The sequence below is a fragment of the Acanthochromis polyacanthus genome, chromosome 14, assembly GCF_021347895.1.
Source record: "Acanthochromis polyacanthus isolate Apoly-LR-REF ecotype Palm Island chromosome 14, KAUST_Apoly_ChrSc, whole genome shotgun sequence".
NCBI classification, from domain to species: Eukaryota; Metazoa; Chordata; class Actinopteri; family Pomacentridae; genus Acanthochromis; species Acanthochromis polyacanthus.
The window spans coordinates 17,873,511-17,891,260 of record NC_067126.1 but is presented as its reverse complement, the minus strand read 5'-3'; the positions used below and the strand labels follow the sequence as shown (position 1 = coordinate 17,891,260).

Sequence of the window (17,750 nt, the reverse complement as noted above, 5' to 3'; positions counted from 1 at the left end):
AAATTCTTACCTCACTTTATAATACATTGCTGCAATGTGACTGGCAATGTCTTGGTGTATGCCTTCAAGTGTATTGATATATATATATATATATATATATTACTCATACGGGACTTTCAAATTTGTATTTTCCTCAAAGTTCTTCCCCAGCCATCGATTAAATCCCCAAAATCCCCCTGTATCAAAGTTGCACATTTAGAAGTTTTTCCATCTTACTGCCCTAAAATGGCATAGATGTAAGTCTACTCCTATATTTGTCTCCTGTACAATGTATGAATCTATGAAGTCTCCACATCTCCACCACTTGTCTACATGCCGAGCACACCAGCTCATCTACTGCTTAAACACTATAAGGCAAATGTCAATTTTGTAATCTCCCCAAGTCCGGGCAGACCCCTCCACACACACACACACACCTGTATTTAGCCCAAAGTTTGTGTTTACACGGCAACTACAGTTTAAGATCAGTGGCGCAGATGCAGTAGTGGACAAAAAAAAAAAAAGAAAAGGGGGAAGAAGGTCAGGAGCAGGATCCTAACAGCTGCTGTTTTTAATGTGGAAATCCCCAGTCATTGTGTTAACACTTATTGTGCTCATGATGTGTCCAGTGTACTTTTTTTCCCCAAATCAGCAGAGGGGCTCTTTAACACTGACCAGATAAAATGCATTCTTCCAAATTTGCAGCATTGAAGCTGTAATTTGCATTATCTTCTGATAATTTTTGACACATTTCAGTATATGAAACAAACACCATACTTGCAACCCATATGTGGTCATGAAAGAGGAATTTTTATTCATTTTTTTTTAAATTACCTTTATCATCACTTCATGCAGAGAAACATGCAAGATCCCATCACTGACAAAACATAACTCTGCTACTGTTTACTTTCTGTATGAAACAGGTGCTTGCAAATCATTTATGTACAATAGACCGCTGGAGAAAGTCAGTCCACACAGAATGAACTATCCAGCAGCAGAAGTCAGCTACTCTGAGTTTTAGTTGGACTGGAACTATTTTGAGTGCATGAATGCATCAATCTTCCACGATGACAATAGTTTGCATCATGCACCTGTGTATAGAACAAAATACAGCACATTTCTTTTTCCAGCAGGGTTTTTGAAATTCCCTACCCCTGTTATTGAAACCAGGTTGCTTGTTAACATGATTTGAAAGAGTCAAGCAGCTCTAACTCGATTACTAAAGCACATCTAAATGCACTGGTAGTAATGATAGTTTCCATCATATTCAAGCCCGTGAACAGGACATGTCTTCAGGATAAACAACTGAGTGAACAGGTGCAGAGCTTTGTTTGGCGATTATGAAACAGCCTTGAAATCAGAAGCGCAGCCGTATATTGTTTCAATTAGATGGGGCAGCTCACCATATGGCTCCCTTTCTCTAATCTGTGTTCACAATTAGAGCGAACGCTATACATATTTATGGCCTTTTCAGCTGTAATGCAGTCATATGATAACCTTGTCAACAAAAGCTGATGAACCCACAGGCCTACTTTTCACACGAACCACTCGAGATGGTAAACTGCTCATTTTTAATTGTGCAGAAGTCATAGTGTACGTTCTGTTTTAGTCAAAAAGTAACCAGACCAGCTATGTAGCCATAAACTTGTGTCAGATTAAATGCTTAAATTAAAAGGATTTCTGTGCAGTTTTGTGTTGGTTCTTATAATAATAAAAAAAATAAAAAAAAAATCAACACTCTGTGCTGGTGGTGTGGCTCTGACGTCTTTGTCCCACTGGTTCATCTAGTTAACACCTCTAACAGCAATCCCATGACTGCCACCTCATTTCAGCGACTTCATATCATTCTGTAATTTACTCACATAGGTTCTTGGTACTAAGACCTCTTTGGTAAATCAAGTTTGTCTTGAGTATGTCTTTGATAAGCTCAGTGAGGACATTAAAAGAGTCTGTTGAAGCTACAATAAAGTGAAGCTTTTAAAAACAACAACAAAAAAGGTTAAACATGAGTCCATGTTACCTCCAACCCTGAATGGCCTGCTCTTTTTTCATGATCGATGAAGCTACTGACCTGGCCATGCAGTTCACAGGGCTCTGGCATCGTCTGAAGGACAAAAGCACATGCACTGCATAACAAAATTCATCAAGACTCACTTACTGAAATCTGACTTATTTTGCAGCACTTCGCCTGGAGTTAATTGTCCCGAGAAATATGGATGAAACAATCCAGCATCCACTTGTACTGGTCCTGTATGTAATATCATTTAAATATATTTTCTATTTCAAGGTGCATGTTGCAGTACCAGTTATATTGTTTCATTTATAGTCTTAAACACTTTAGAATAGATTTTTCATGCAATGCTGTGTTAAATGACAAAACTAATAAACTAATTCTTGGAAATAAAAGTGTAAATGTGTTCCCAATCAAAAATTTATCAGAAAGTATGCATGAGGGGCTGTAAGATGATCAAAGGCTCTTGCTTCTTTTTCCATACTTTTGTGATGATTACTTTTTTTTTTTTACCTTTTCAATTACTATTCATGTACTTTGGAATTAAGAAAATTAGCCTCAAGAGTCACAAACAAATAAGGTTGGGAACCACTACCCTTAGATATGTTTCCACATGCACCACTATGTTTATTCTGTATTTGTTTTGGGTGATATCAGATCTTTGGTGTTCTTATTGGGCAAAACTGTCCTCCTACAGTGACAGCGCCCCTGGTGGTCAGGCTGTGGGTGACCGTTTCTCTCTCGGCTGGGAATCTGTCCTGGTCAGTTCTGAACGCGTCATTGTGGCCCGTCTGGATGGCCGGGGCAGCGGCCTTCAGGGTCAGAGGATTCTGCAAGAGGTTTACCAGGGACTGGGAACTGTTGATGTCCAGGACCAGGCCACAGCAGTACAGTATGTTGTCACATTAACTCAATTCTGCTTTTAACCACCTTGTACTTAAAGCAAAAGATTTTTTTTTCATCCTTTTCTTAAAATAGTCCAGTTGATTCTGGTTTGGAGATCTGATGTGTAAATTTCATAAATGTCAAACAGGCCTGACCTACATGTTTTTGCACTAAAATACTAGTGATTGAGTTTTTCATGCCGTTTCCATTTTCTAGTTCCTTGTCTAAGAAGCAAATTCTTTCCTATGCCAGTGTACACACATCACACTTGCAGGTGTGTATCAGTTTATTCGGTACATTCAGTAAAGAAAGAAGTTCAAGGCAAGGGAGGAGGATAGTCCTCACCCATTTTTTTGTAGGCTACTGTTTTAAAACCTGGGCAGCACAGTGACTAACAGCTAGAACAGGGGTTCCCAATCTTTTCAGGCCGCGACCCCCAAAATAGGATCATAGGAGACCCGCGACCCCCCCTTTCCCCCACATGTCCAAAAGTAAAAAAGAAACTGTTAAATGTGGATTAGCAGTGTTACGGGTAAACATTTGTCAGTCTAAAACAGCACAGCAGTGCGACGGATTATTCAAAGTTATGAGCAGTGCTGCACAACAATTACTGCGTGTTTGAAGAACTCACCTAATGCGATGGGTGGGCAATATGCACTGAGCAAAGAAGATCCAGTCTCGGTTTGATTTTGGAGACGGCAATTCGGAGATCGTCCTCCACATTAAGTCGAGATCTGTGCTTGTTCTTGATGTAAGTCAGTGCAGAGAAAGTTTTTTCGCATAAGTACGTAGAGCCAAATGGCATCAGTGTGTTCAATGCTGCTGCAGACAGCTGCGGGTACTCCTTCCTCACCGAAATCCAAAACTCATCCAGGCTCTTGGCATCAAAAAGCGCTCTCAGGGTTCGGTCAGATGAAAGTTCAATCAGCGCATCCTCAAAGTCAGATGTCAAATGATTTGTTTTTGCAGTGAACGGGGATCGGATCCAATCATGCCTTTCAGGAGCAGTTTCTTCTGGGAAATACTTTTTAAAATGATCCACAAGAGACTGAAGGTGATCCGCTACAGACGCCCTTACAATGTTCACACTCAAAGCATTTTCTTCAATAAAATCATCCAGCTCAGTAAACATGTCCATATGTCCAGCTTCAGCGCGCTCTCTCCAGCGCTCCAGTTTACGCACAAATGCTTGCACTTTGTCATTGAGGGTCAAAATGCTTGTGTTTTCACCTTGCAGTGACATATTCAACCCATTCAGTTTGCCAAAAACAGATGATAAATACACCAGCCTTGCTACCCAGTCAGGATCAGAGAGGTGTTCTGCGAGAGGTGATCTTTGGTCGGCGAGGAAGATGCGCACCTCTTCCCTCAGCTCACACAAGCGGCTCAGTACATTTCCCCGGGAAAGCCATCTCACCTCTGTGTGCAACAGGAGGCCTTGGTGCTCCGCTCCCATTTCGTTACAGAGGGTTGCAAACAGTCTGGTGTTAAGCGGACGTGATTTTATATAATTCACGATTTTCACTGCTGTGTCAAGGACGTGCTTTAACTCTGCACTCAGTGATTTACATGCAAGGGCTTCTCTGTGTATAATGCAGTGGGTAAAGCAGACGTGAGGGGCAACTTGCTGGACTCGTGCTCTCAACCCCTTCTTTTTCCCCAGCATTGCCCCTGCTCCATCTGTGCACACTGATAAGCACTCACTCCAGGACATACCTTCTTCTTTTAGCTTGCTGTCCAGTTTGTTAAAAATGTCCTCGCCTGTACACGCTCCTTCCAGCCGCGTGCAAAAGAGCATTTCTTCATTAAGCTTCTCTTTAAAAACGTATCTCACAAAAACAAGAAGCTGGGCACAATGCGAAACGTCAGTTGACTCGTCCAGTTGTAAAGTATACTTTCCTTCTTTCACTGCATCAATGAGCTGAGTCTTGATGTCCTGTGCCATCTCACTGATGCGGCGGGATACTGTCCCATCTGACAGCGGGACTTGTGTCAGCTCAGCGGCGGCTTTATCCCCGTGCATGACTCGACTCATCGCCACCGCGGCGGGTTTGATCAAACTTTCTCCAATTGTGTGAGGCTTTTTTGCTTGAGCAATTAAATATGCCACTTCATATGAAGCCCTCTGAGCTTTGGCAGGGATTGTAGTTTGTTTAGTTAGGACCCTCTTTTGCCCTCTTAGTTCTCCCTCCTTTCGGCGAAAAAACTCTGCTGGTTTTGACACAAGTGAAGGATGTTTAGTCGTCAGGTGTCTCAACATTTTCACCGGTTTAAGGCTCTCGTGAGCAAGGACCTCCGAGCACACTACACACTGTGGGTGTTGTATACCATTTACAACGTGACACACGAATCCATACTTAATAAATTCATCCCTGTATTTTCTTGATTTGGATGAAGAAGTGTCCGATTTGTGGGCTTGGCGGGCTCCCACCTTAGCCGCTGCCGGGCGATGCTCTGGCGGTTCTGTGTCGCAGTCCTCCGCAGACTTCTCTGGTGTTCCCACGGTGCTTCCTGCTCTGTCATCAGGCCTTGCCGCTTGCAAATCTGGCTTTTCAACTTCACTCTGTTTTTGAGTTGTGGATATTAGCCACCGTTTCATTTTGATAAAGGTCTTAATCGCAACTTCAGAAAGCTAGCTCTAGCATTAAGATTAAAACGAAGGGCACGTATGCTGCGTCATAGACGTAAACTTCATTTGTAATTGACGTAATGTTAAAATAATAATAACAAAAAAAAAACTTTTTTTTCATATAGTTATTTAACTATTTTAAACAGATATTTCAGCAACAAAAAATATATAAAATAAAAATTTAAAGGCCCTCTCGAAAAATTTTTTCTTTTTTTTTCTTTTGCTGTTCTGGAAATCATCTCGCGACCCCCATGGAGGGGTACCGCGACCCCCCGGGGGGTCGGGACCCCCACTTTGGGAACCACTGAGCTAGAAGATACCTGGTTTGCATCAGAGCCTGGGATCTTTCTGTATGGAGTTTGTACATTCTCCGTGTGCCTGCAGAGAGCAGGTTCTCCAACAGTCCAAAGACATGCCGAGGTTAACCGATGATTCTAAATTGTTCATGGAAATGTGCTTAGCTGTCCGTCTCCAAGTATGATAAACAGTGTACAAATAATGAAAGAATGGATGGATGTTTTAAAGCCTCCAATTTGGAATTCTGGTTGTTGACATCTTGTTTATTTTTAATCTGGCTGTCATGAAAGCAAGGCAGATTTGACTGAGAATCACAGACACCATACATGCATATACAATGTCAATCAGAAGCTAGCTATGCTCTGAAACATATTCTGCTTTATTGCCTTTTTTCCTGGAAATGGGACCACAATTTACTAAGGCTTTCATGTTGTAGTGAAAGAGACTGGATATAAACAACCAAGACCATAAACTTGTTCGGAAAACTGTTACGTTTCCGCAAGTCAATGATGTGAAGAACAGGGAAAGTAACTAAAAGAAAATCTGCTCCTTTGCAAAAAAAACAAAAACAAGGCTTTTGGTGTCTAAAAGGTGGAGTGGAGCAATGACTCTCCACAGCCACTCACTAGTTTTGCTAGAAAAAAGCAAACTAAAGAGGCCTCAAACAAAGGTAGAATCGTTTGGTGGGGGGAAAAATATTAAGCACAACCATTTCCTTGGAGATAAACCCTCACAAAACTCTAGAATTTACCCTCTCCCTCAAAACACATAACCACTCTCACACACTCAAAAACCACTCCTCACACAAACCAAGAGAACCCAAATGAAGGTGTTGTCTCTTTGGTGTCACACACCAAACCGAGGGAGAAAACCTCCATTTATTGACTACCCAGGCTGATGAGAACCAGCTGGGTGCAATGAGGACAGGTGAGCTGAGTGAGAGTCTCGTTAGGAGTGCTGGAGGTTACAGACTACCTCCATCTGTAACAAAAACCTTAACTGAGGGGCCGTTTACACGACGCTTGCAGGTAAAAGCGTCAAAATATTTCAACAAAACACCCTATCGTTTATACGAGGACGGCGTTTTGGGGGCTTAAAAACGCAAAAATTTGAAACCGGCCTCCAGAGTGGAAAAGTTGAAAACTCTCCGCCGTTACGTTTCCGTCTAAACAGCAAAACACAAAACTTTGCCGAGATCTGACCACGTCGCGTACGCGATTACGTCACATACGTGCGCCGGTGCTTTGGATTGCCGGCCGGTACAAGGAAGTAAACAAAGATGTGTGATTATTTCCATCCTTCGTACCTTCAAGCAACTCTGGCAGCTCTATGTACACTACAGGAGTCGTACCAACAAACGTGCAGAATCTGTACAGATTCAATTCATGAACATTTACCGTGGCGGAGATCTGAAAAGGGAGATAGTATGCATGCGCGTAAACATGGCGGAGTTTTATCACAGCACCACCCAGCTGCCTGGCATGCATATCCAATCGAATTCCGCACACTATAGAGTCACCGTATATACGTAGATTTCCTTCAAAACCGCTCATCTAAACGTGAAATGACAAGACGCCACTTTTACGTTTTCTGTTAAGATGGTCCTCGTATAAACGTAGCCTGAGATAACAAATGAAAGGAAACATAGTCGTTTTCTCATAGACTTCTATACAATTGGACTTATTTTTGGAACCAGAGCAGCCCCCTGTTGGCTGCTGGAGTGAATGCAGTCACTTGCACATCAGTTTTACCTGTCAGATTCAGAGACCACATTCCTCTTTTAAATACAGTCTGTCGTCTTTGCGAAACAAAAGAAAAACGGCTTTCAATAATAATATTAGTAAGTCTTATGTTTTCTTTGTATTGTGTGCCGGTCAGCCATGTCGCCAGACAGTAATACGTCTCAGTGTGAGGGTAGAATTGTTGGATTGCTTTGGGGGCTAAGGTGCTTGTTAATGGTCAAAGAGAAAATACCAAGAAGTCTACTTGCTTGTTAAAAATGGATCTGCAATAATACATTACTCAGCATACAATACAGTAAATGCTCAGGTACAAACAGACTGTGACATTTTTTTTTCATAGATTTGCGTCATTGTATGCTTCGCTAAATTGAAGTGTTTTTTTTTTTGTTGTTGTTGTCGTTCTCAGTTTGTCCTTCTAGTCTCTTGTAGGTTTTTGAACCTACATGTGCATGTACATAATATATCCCTCTGCTCATTAGGAACCACTGTCCATTGAAACAAGATAGTTCCAACTGAAGAAGACACCTTTGACATATAACCACTTTTTGTGTTAAACCCTTTTATCCATCCATTATCTATACACTGCTTAATCCTCATTAGGGTGGCGGGGGGCTGGAATCTATCCCAGGTGACTTAGTGTGAAGGTAGGGGACACTCTGGACATGTCACCAGTCTATCACGGGGCAACACAAAGAAACAAACAAGCACACTCACATTTGCACCGATGGACAATTTAGTTACCTGAACATGTTTTTGGACAGTGGGAGGACGCTGGAGTTCCTGGAGAAAACCCAAGCATGCACACAAAGATAGAGAGAACATAGAATAGAATAGAATAGAATAGAATAGGTTTATTGTCATCATACATGGCATAATGAAAATACTTCCACTTCCACTGGACAGTGCAACAGGCAATAAGTAATAAAATATCACATTGGATAATAAAATAATAAAATTGAATATATACATATATACAAACAAAGACACCATGTGCAAAGAGGGCCAGATATGTGCAAAATGGGAGGTAAATGAAATGGAATAGGAACCAGTAGAGCACGATATGTTATGAAAATGGACGAAAGCAGCAAAGAGAGATATTGTACATTCAGACAGACAGGTGTAGGGAGTTCAGGAGACTGATGGACCAAGGGAAGAAACTGTTCCTAAGCCTGTTTGTCCTGCATGTGAACTCCGTGCAGAAGGATCCCAGGCCCAGGCCGGGTCATGAACCTGGGATCTTCTGTCTGCAAGGCAAAAGTGCTAACCACCAAGCCACTGTGCAACCCTATGTTAAAACCTTAAATGAGTTAAATGTAGATGCCATTTGGCACTGAGAAAAAGACATTCATCACTTCATTTTTGCTATTTAGTTAACTCACTCTAATTTTTAGGTACCTGGTCAAACTACCTTATATTGATGGCAACAGAGTTGGAGTTTATGGAAAGGTAACATTGCATCTGTATTTAATAAATACAATTCACTTATATTTTTTTGTATTTTTTTTATCCACCATTATTTTAAGTCATAATGTTGTCTCTTTTTTCCAGGCATATGGAGGCTTCTTGTCCTCAGTCCTGCTCCTCTCCCACAGCTCGGTGTTCAAGTGTGGCATTGCTGTAGCTCCTATATCAAACTGGAAGCTGTTTGGTAAGATGGAGAGGAATCAGTAACAAACATATCACACAGTCACACAAATCTAGTAATCATCAGAAGTTTTAGGCTTTCCCATTCATCACAAGGGCACTCAAAATAATCAACCACTGCTCCCATGGGTCCAAGCTTTGTCTATAAGCTTTGTTAAGCAAGCTCATGAAGGCTAGCGATAATAGAGGAGCAGCATTGCTCTTCAAGTGCATGTGTCTACTATTAGTGAAGAAGTACTGCTAAAAGGAATGGAAGTGTGATCATGAACTGACAGTGTGTGAATTAAAGCAGCAATGAAGTCCCTGCTCACAATATCTCGCTGTTAACTGTTTTCTTTTTAATCTCTATATAGGGTCGGCCTTCGCTGAGAAATACTTTGGCTCTCCAGTGAAAGAGGATCATAAATACCGGGTGCGAGTGGATGTTGGTAGCATTTTGAAGGTTCTTAGACCAAATTGCAATGAAAACACTTCAGTTGTATCCTCTTTTTTTCCCCCCTGCAACAACATTAACCTGTTACGGTTCAGTGGCCCACGGGCGGGCCGTTTTGATATCTGCATAAGCATTTTTCAAAGTAAAACGACACTGCCAACTCGATGATAGAAATATTATACACCGATGGAAAGCTTAGATTCTCATGAATCCGCCGGTATAAACCACTTTCAGATATGATTACCACAGCGGGTAATATAAACACATTTGTCCGACAAACAGCGAATATCCATCCATCTGTTCTCTATACACGGCTTTAACGTACACAGCGCGACTCACATTTGCGGGTTCATTATTACACACAGACGAAAATATTCTGCAAAAAACGGCCATAATCCAACCTTGGACATCCAGACGAAACAAGCCAGTAAAATATTTTGTCTAAAACATGTCTTGAAGTCGGTATATAATCCACGAATAGGTCGTTTTCGAGGAAATGCACCTCGCGATGCGCATCCAATATTCCCTGTATTTCTCGTCATATTTTTATTTACAAATAAAATATTAGCGATTTTTTTGTACTGAAAATGGCTGGAATTGACTGCACCTTATAGGGCTACCTGCTGAACTTCATCCAGGAAGGAGGACCCAAAGAGACAGGAGTCATTAAAAGACTTTATTGCCAGATAATCAAGCAAAAATCTTACCTGAAACCATGTGGTCCAAAAGGACAAGGCTGGTAGACAGGTTGATACACAGACAAAATGTCCAAAGGTACAAAAGATTTGAACATAGCGCAGGAAACTCAATGGATTCAGTGCCAGTGAGCTGGACAGCAGTGGCAGCGTAGCAGACAACAGGGTGCTTATATGAAACAGGCAGCACCTCTGGAGAAATGGGTAAAGAAGTGGAAGTGGGTGGGAAAATCGGGGAGGGAAAGGTGGCGGAAAGGAGTTAATGCAGGGCAGGAAGCAGGAGTCCAGTGACTGGGTCAGGAAGGAGAAAGTGAGGAGAAGACAGGTCGAATGGACATAACATCACTTTATCACGAAGTGAATATAACATAAGTAAACATAACACTTTGTTCTCAATATTTGCATGAACAATGTTTAAAACTCATCTAATTCACAGTTCTGGCCTTTTGCAAACTAGGCTGATGTAAAGCGGTTCATTATGGCATCCATCATATAAATGAGAACAGAACAGAGCCTACTGTATTTGAGCAGGTGCATCGAGCATCAAGCACAGTCAGTGTTGAGTGTAACTGTGTGGGAGTTTCAAAGCACGTCTGCTGGTTATGAGGGGGAATGACAGCCAAAATGTCACATTCTATGTCTTATGACTCTGACGCAGCCCTGGTAATCACGGCATGGCATGTCAAAAACAGCTCATATGGAGACTCCTGATAATGAAAAGGTTATTGCTGTCAGAGCAATAGAGAGTGACAAGACCTTCAAAAAACACAACACCGCATATCTGTAGCTCAAGGTTGGTGATGTCTTTGTAGTTTGGAATGTGTGGAGAGATTAAATGTCCAGTCAATCTCTTATCACTGCCCGTATTATCCGCAACATAGTGATGTAAATATATAATCAATATTACATGTAATTGCATACAGTCATATGATCAAGTAAATAATAAAAAGTATATAATACAATACATATGATTTAATTGTACTTTATGCTTGATGAGAGCTGATTTATTATTAGACCTTACAGAGAATAATCTAGCCAACACTGATGAAGCATTATGAACAAATGCTCAATCTGCCCCAACAATCAAATAGACAATCACATCTGCAAATTCTGGTTTTACACACAAATGGAAACATTCTGGTCAGAGGTGATTGGGAAACTCTTACTGGTCCTTAGCATCAGCATTCATACAGCACCATCCCTAAGTCTGCCTGAGGGACTGGCAGTTTCTCTGAAATACCATCATGTAAAAATGCATATTAATGACAGTGAACACGTGGATTAACCTAGTAATAGAAAGTGTCATACAGATAACAGTTGCAATGATAGGCAGCACTGAGCAGGACTAAGAAACATGGCTGCACTCAAATGCACACAGGAATTATTCATTTGAAACAGCACGGCACTCTTGTCTCCATTCACTTTCAGTGCACCATTTTACATTTAAATTTCCATACAGTATATGGTATTCTCCAGATGTAAACGCAGTACACAACCTGACATCTATCAATCACCTATTTGTCATACAGTGACTTTTGAGAACATTGAGAAGCCTTCACTTTTTGCAAACTTTACTGTGTTGTAGATTTACTTTATTGATTAATATTTTTTCTGTCACACAAGAACAGTCAGAAACGTGTCTTGAAGCCTCTCTAGTGTTGGCTTTTAGTCACTGTTGTGAAAAAGGAACAGCCATCTTAGTCAGGCTATGTAAAGTCTCGAGCAGGTTTTCTTTGAGAACCTCTCTATGTTTGCATGCATTCCCTCTAGTTTTGTCCCGCCACCACTGGGACCCAACCAGTGGTGGCATAATGCTGCCACCACCATGCTTCACTGTGAAGATGGTATTAACACGTGGTGAGCTATGCCTGCTGTTCAACAGACACAGCAGGGCTATGAGGGCCGTTTAGGAAACATTGATAATTTGTAGTGTCGATTGATAGCCGGATGTTCAGCAAGTAATGTGTTTTGACTGTGACAAAGTGGTGCCAGTGAAGAGGTTAGTCTGCAACTCTGCATAGTGTTTGGAGTTCAGCCCAGTTAATATCATTATGACCCATCAGATGAGAGAATAATTTTCCTCATGCTCTAAGAGATCTTGAAATGCAGTTTGGTGAATACCAAGCAGGCTGTCATGTGCCTTTTACTCAGAGAGACTTTCACCTACATGATCTATTCCAATAGACTACCAGCAATGATGTATAGAGGGAGGGGGTGAGATCTTATGGATAGACTGGTTGTAGCTCCCCTGTTCTCTAGTATAGTGGAAGAGTGACAGTATATTTTTGTGTAAACATGTAAAAATCCATTTTGCAGGATGGCAAAATCCGCAATTTTTTGAAAATGCCTCATGAAAACAAAAGAAGAAACAGCACATACTCTAAATCCCAAAACCCTAAACTTCTGCATTGCCTGTTGATACAATAAAACTTCTCTGCTTCTGAATATACTCACCTTGGAATGAGTTTACAAAGGCACATTTCAGAAATATCCAAATAAAAAATGTAAAATCACCATGTACGTATTGACAAGGCTTCAGTCTTATTTTAAACTAAACTAAAGTAAAGAGGAGATAACTGACTGTAGTTTGCCACAGACAAGGGTCCTACTCCTAATTTTTCAGAAAAAAATAATATTTCCAAAGCATGTTTTCAGTACAGACTGCCAATTTTATCAAGGCTAAATTCATCTCTATAAATCACAAAAGTGTAACGATCTATGAATTTTTTTTTCTGAAGTGACTATATGCAGTATATCAGCTTAGAACTCTACTGTATTACAGCAGTGATTGAGCCTTGCGGATATTGCATGTCATCACTTTCCAAATTAAAATGGAAGACTGAAAGAGGACTTCTCACTGTAATGCCAACATCATTTCAACTTAGGAACAGATAGACTATTTATAGAACTAAGACAGTGCCCAGCCTACCTCTGGATTTGACAAACACTACCAAAGATAATTGGAAAAATGGAACTTATGTTGTATAAGAATAAAGTTTGTAACATAACACCAGAAACTAATATGGTTCAGAGATGTCTGAAGTTCTTTTTTTGAGTCACTGTTGTCTGCGCCTCTTCCCTGACCTTTACAATGAAAATTTCTGTTTAAGGTCAGGAAAGTGTCAACTTGTGCTGATCCCAGTGCAAAAATAGAGCCTATCACTGTAAGCTTTAATCTCACCTGCACAGTCACTTTCCTATTCCACTACTGAATTCAACATTACTTACTGACATTTACTTCTGTCTTTAGGTCCAACTGATAGGAGTAATTCTCTGTGAATATTTATTAATGGCAACAGATCCTGTTTAAAGATATATTTTCTCTTTCTCTACCCTAAAAATCTTAGTTTTTTTCCGATGAATGTAAGAGTAGACGCCATTCAAGTGTCAGTGGAATTAACATTAATTACTGGCTAATTAGATTTAACATTGGATGTCATTAGAACTCTTTCTATTTCTGTCTGAGGAGGGTAACTGTTCACTGTCTCTGGCAGATTTCCAGTCTTCTCAGCAACATCACAGTACCGGGTCCACTGAATTTTCTTATTATCCATGGCACAGCAGATGGTGAGTGTGGGTAAAGGTACACATGACAAAACCGATATGTGGATGTGAAATAAGGATCATTGCCAGATAGACTATGAATAATAAAAATTAACTTAATGTATTTCAGCAAATTCAGAAACATGGTGTGCTTGCAAAGTGCGTTAAAAAGTTAGATTCTTTGTTGTTCTTTATTGTTCTATTCCACTACATTTGGGTTGTAGCTTTTTTCCTAGTATGTACCAGGTAGAAAAATGAATTCCCCCTCATTTCATTAATCTTTACATGTGTAACTGACTGGATGGCTGATGGGGCAAGCAATGATGAAATGCAATTCTGTCTGTTCTTTTTCAGCCACTGTTCATTTCCAGCATTCGGCTGAGCTGGTCAAACTGCTGTCTGCATCAAATGTTAACTACACTCTCCAGGTGACTGCTGCCATCTCTTCTCTGAATGATGTTCATTTCATTTCCTTGACAAGAGCAGACCTTTGTGTTGTGTTTATTGGTAGAACAGGCAGCCTCCTTACCCTTATGCTTTAAAGGTTAACTAGCTTGCTGACTAGAGTTCCTACCTTTTTGGCTCCATCCAAAATATCCACGTACGGGATATATTCTATAGAAGTGTACAAGCAAGCATTGCACCTTCAGTTTAATAGTTTGCACCCTCAGTGAAAATTTGAATAACAAAGGTTTTGAACGATGAGTGACAGCTCCACGAAGTAAAACAGCAATCAAAATGATGATGGTCTGTCGCCTTGTGCAGGTCTGTGCAGCCATCTTTGGATGATCCAACTGCAACTGAGATACTTCAGTCTACTCTTGAAAGCTTGCAGCCCAGATTTCATTATATGGATGTCCAAAAATGTTTAGACTTGTCAAATCAGAATGCCAGTGGCAACCCAGTCTCCATGGCTGCAGATCATTGAGAAAAAAGTACCAGTAACATTACCAGCAGCAAATTGTTAGAAAGACTACAACCAAAGTTCACCTTGCTGTCTTAAATTTACTTCAGGATCCGTTTGGTGCCTTAATTCAACATGTATGGCATTTGGCTGTTAAAGTACATGAACAAAAAATGCCAAAAGACCTTGGTGGTGTCTTCACTGTTGCTACATCGAAAAATTTGCCTTGTACCATGTGGTTCATTTTATGAAAGGGTGCATTGAGACCCAAACCACGATCGTTCCCAAAGTTGCATATGGAAACAAGACACAGGTGACAAAATTAAACAGTAATCAGTGAAAAACTTCGACACATGACATGAACATCAGCCTCCTGAGTGAAAGTCCTGTGACTCAACCACCGCCACCCATCTAACCCTCTTCTGAGACTCTTTTAAACAGGAAAAAGTCATATGTTAATGTGGGTGACACTTTGGAGCAATACATGTTATTTTTTTGTAGGTAAATAATGTCTTTGTTTTCTATTTCCCACTTCTTAGATTTTCCCCGATGAAGGACACAATTTGGTCTCTGTCAAGAGCCAGCACTACATGCTAAACTCAGTGCTCACCTTCTTCAAGAACTGCTTTGTGGAGGAGCAGCCTGTCTCCTCGGAGATGTCCAAAGAAGATGACTAGCCCAGAGAAGCTCCTGCGGGTGTGTAGAGTGTACTGTAGCAACTGCTGTCATGAGCCAACAAAGAGGCTGTGATTCCCCGAAGGACTGCTATCTCCGAAAGCACTCCAAGAGCATTAGTGAAAACCTACAGACATACAGTATGTAAGATAAGTAAGTTTACTTTTGCTTGGAATGGCAAGTCGGCATTGTGATTCCAGGGTCATGGTGATTAAATTGTCAAAGAAAAGATGGTAGTGTTGTTGCTGTAATCTAATGCTTAAGATAAGAATTATTGTTTGAAATATTTGTATATCATGTACTGAGTACAAATGTCAGGGAATCAAAGAAACTTGTATTTTTCCATGTTAGAGTCTAATTTTTCTGACTGCTGCAATCTACTGTGAAATCATGTGAATACTTCCTGCAAACAAAACTAGTCCACTTAAATTTTCAGCAGACTTATAGAGGCCATACCACCAAACAGTTCTTGCAGGTGCCTTTACCTCATAACAGTTGTCACTACTTTCCAAGGTTAGAGCCAACACAGTGTCCATAGCAATACAAAGAAGACATATGACATATGTATGTAACAAAGAAGCCTCTCAGGGCTGAGCAACATCAGAACATCTGCATCTTCAATAGTAGCCATAAGTCTAAATAAAGTACTGCAGTATTTGCTGGTTGAAGGCAGGTGGATAAAACCAGAAGGGGATGTTACAGTGGGTCTTTGTTATTGTTGTTGTGTCTTTTATTTCTTGTTTTGTTTTTTTGTTTTTTCCTTTGTGATAAGGAACTTGTGTACATTTGTCCAATATAAAGTTGCCATAAGAGGTACTTCACTTTGTCATATTACAGACTTTCTAGGAATCAGAAATGGAATTGGTTCCAGAGCAATATGAGTAACACTTTTAATAATCTGCATTGCAGTTATACTGTTTGAATTGTCACTGCACATAGTGTTTAATATCCCAAAATGTGAAAAAAAAGGTTTCAAATGAAAAATAAAGAAACCAAACTTAAAAAAATAACACAGCTCATGCTGAACTGTGCAGACTCCTGTTAATACTGTCCGTCTTTGTGTAGCAAACAAACCACAGATTGTTTTCTGACCATGATCCTGTGCTGATTACTCCTCCGCACTAGCTGGACTCTTCTCAAACATCTGCATCTCATTCAATCCTCTACACCATATATTATATTGCGTCCTCAGTAGGTGACATTTCTATACTTGTAAAAGTTTGTACGCTGAAATAAATTGTTAAACATGATATACTTGCATCTGTTCATTGCAATGGTTGCTCACAACACACCTGATAGTTAACCTTGATTTGTAATATGCAATGAGAAGACGAGATAGAGTCTGGTGAATAAACAACATTTTTTTTTACTATTTGACCTATGGAATGACTTATATGGAATTATGTATTGGGGTAAAAATGTGTAAACAAAGCACAACATGTTGTATATTTTATTTCAAAGTCGCCACTGTTTGACTTGATAACAGTTTTCTAAGCTGTTAGCAGAAAATTAATCAGCTTCATGAGGTCATCATCAGGAATGGTTTCCAGTTATCAGGTTAGTCTTGACAAAGGTTAACTGGTGGAAATTCTTGCTTCCTTAATGAGATCATCACTTGGGTTGTGCCAAGGTTGTGCTGGTAAATAGCAAATGATTCCATTCAGCTACTGTAGTAATCCATATTAATGCAAGAATCTCCATGTGATGACTTCATGAAGCTGTTTAGGAGAAAGATGAGTTTACAAAACTGTTATAAATGGAAAATAACTTTTGCTACATAAATCAATATGTAATGTTTTATTATTTCGATGTATTCAGTATAGGTTTAAACTGGAGAAAATAGCAAAAAAAAAAAAAAGAAAGAAAGAAAAGCTCTTCAGTGACTACGTGTCCAAACTTTGACTACTACTTAGGACTATCACACTGCTAACCCCACCTTTTATACTTACCACAAAAAATGAGAGGAATGTTTCAACAGTATTCTAGGACAGAGCTATTTAATCTTCAATCAGTAATTCCTGGTTTAATTTGAAAATCTGCAACTCTAAAATAACATGACGAACTTGCTCTGCTGAGGAATATCATATTACACTCAACAAAAATATAAACGCAACACTTTTGTTTTTGCTCCCATTTTTTATGAGATGAACTCAAAGATCTAAAACTTTTTCCACATACACAATATCACCATCTGTGATAGTGAGCACTTCTTCTTTGCTGAGATAATCCATCCCACCTCACAGGTGTGCCATATCAAGATGCTGATTAGACACCATGATTAGTGCACAGGACTGCCCACAATAAAAGGCCACT

The 17,750-nt window shown here is 40.1% G+C and overlaps 1 protein-coding gene across 5 annotated transcripts in view; it reads left to right on the top strand.

The window, feature by feature from the left end:
- LOC110969392 (inactive dipeptidyl peptidase 10-like) overlaps positions 1 to 16,687 on the top strand; it is a 162,796-nt gene extending 146,109 nt beyond the window's left edge. For 2 of the 5 annotated variants that reach the window (XM_051958895.1, XM_051958894.1), the window contains exons 19-26: positions 2,160 to 2,229; positions 2,688 to 2,882; positions 8,935 to 8,989; positions 9,092 to 9,191; positions 9,541 to 9,629; positions 13,810 to 13,882; positions 14,213 to 14,286; positions 15,302 to 16,687. In XM_051958895.1, the coding sequence (XP_051814855.1) occupies positions 2,160 to 2,229; positions 2,688 to 2,882; positions 8,935 to 8,989; positions 9,092 to 9,191; positions 9,541 to 9,629; positions 13,810 to 13,882; positions 14,213 to 14,286; positions 15,302 to 15,439 (794 nt within the window). In that variant the 3' untranslated portion in view covers positions 15,440 to 16,687. The remainder of the gene's footprint in view (positions 1 to 2,159; positions 2,230 to 2,687; positions 2,883 to 8,934; positions 8,990 to 9,091; positions 9,192 to 9,540; positions 9,630 to 13,809; positions 13,883 to 14,212; positions 14,287 to 15,301) is intronic. The other 3 variants (XM_051958898.1, XM_051958897.1, XM_051958896.1) reach the window with 2 other exon arrangements.
- Positions 16,688 to 17,750: the final 1,063 nt, after the last annotated feature.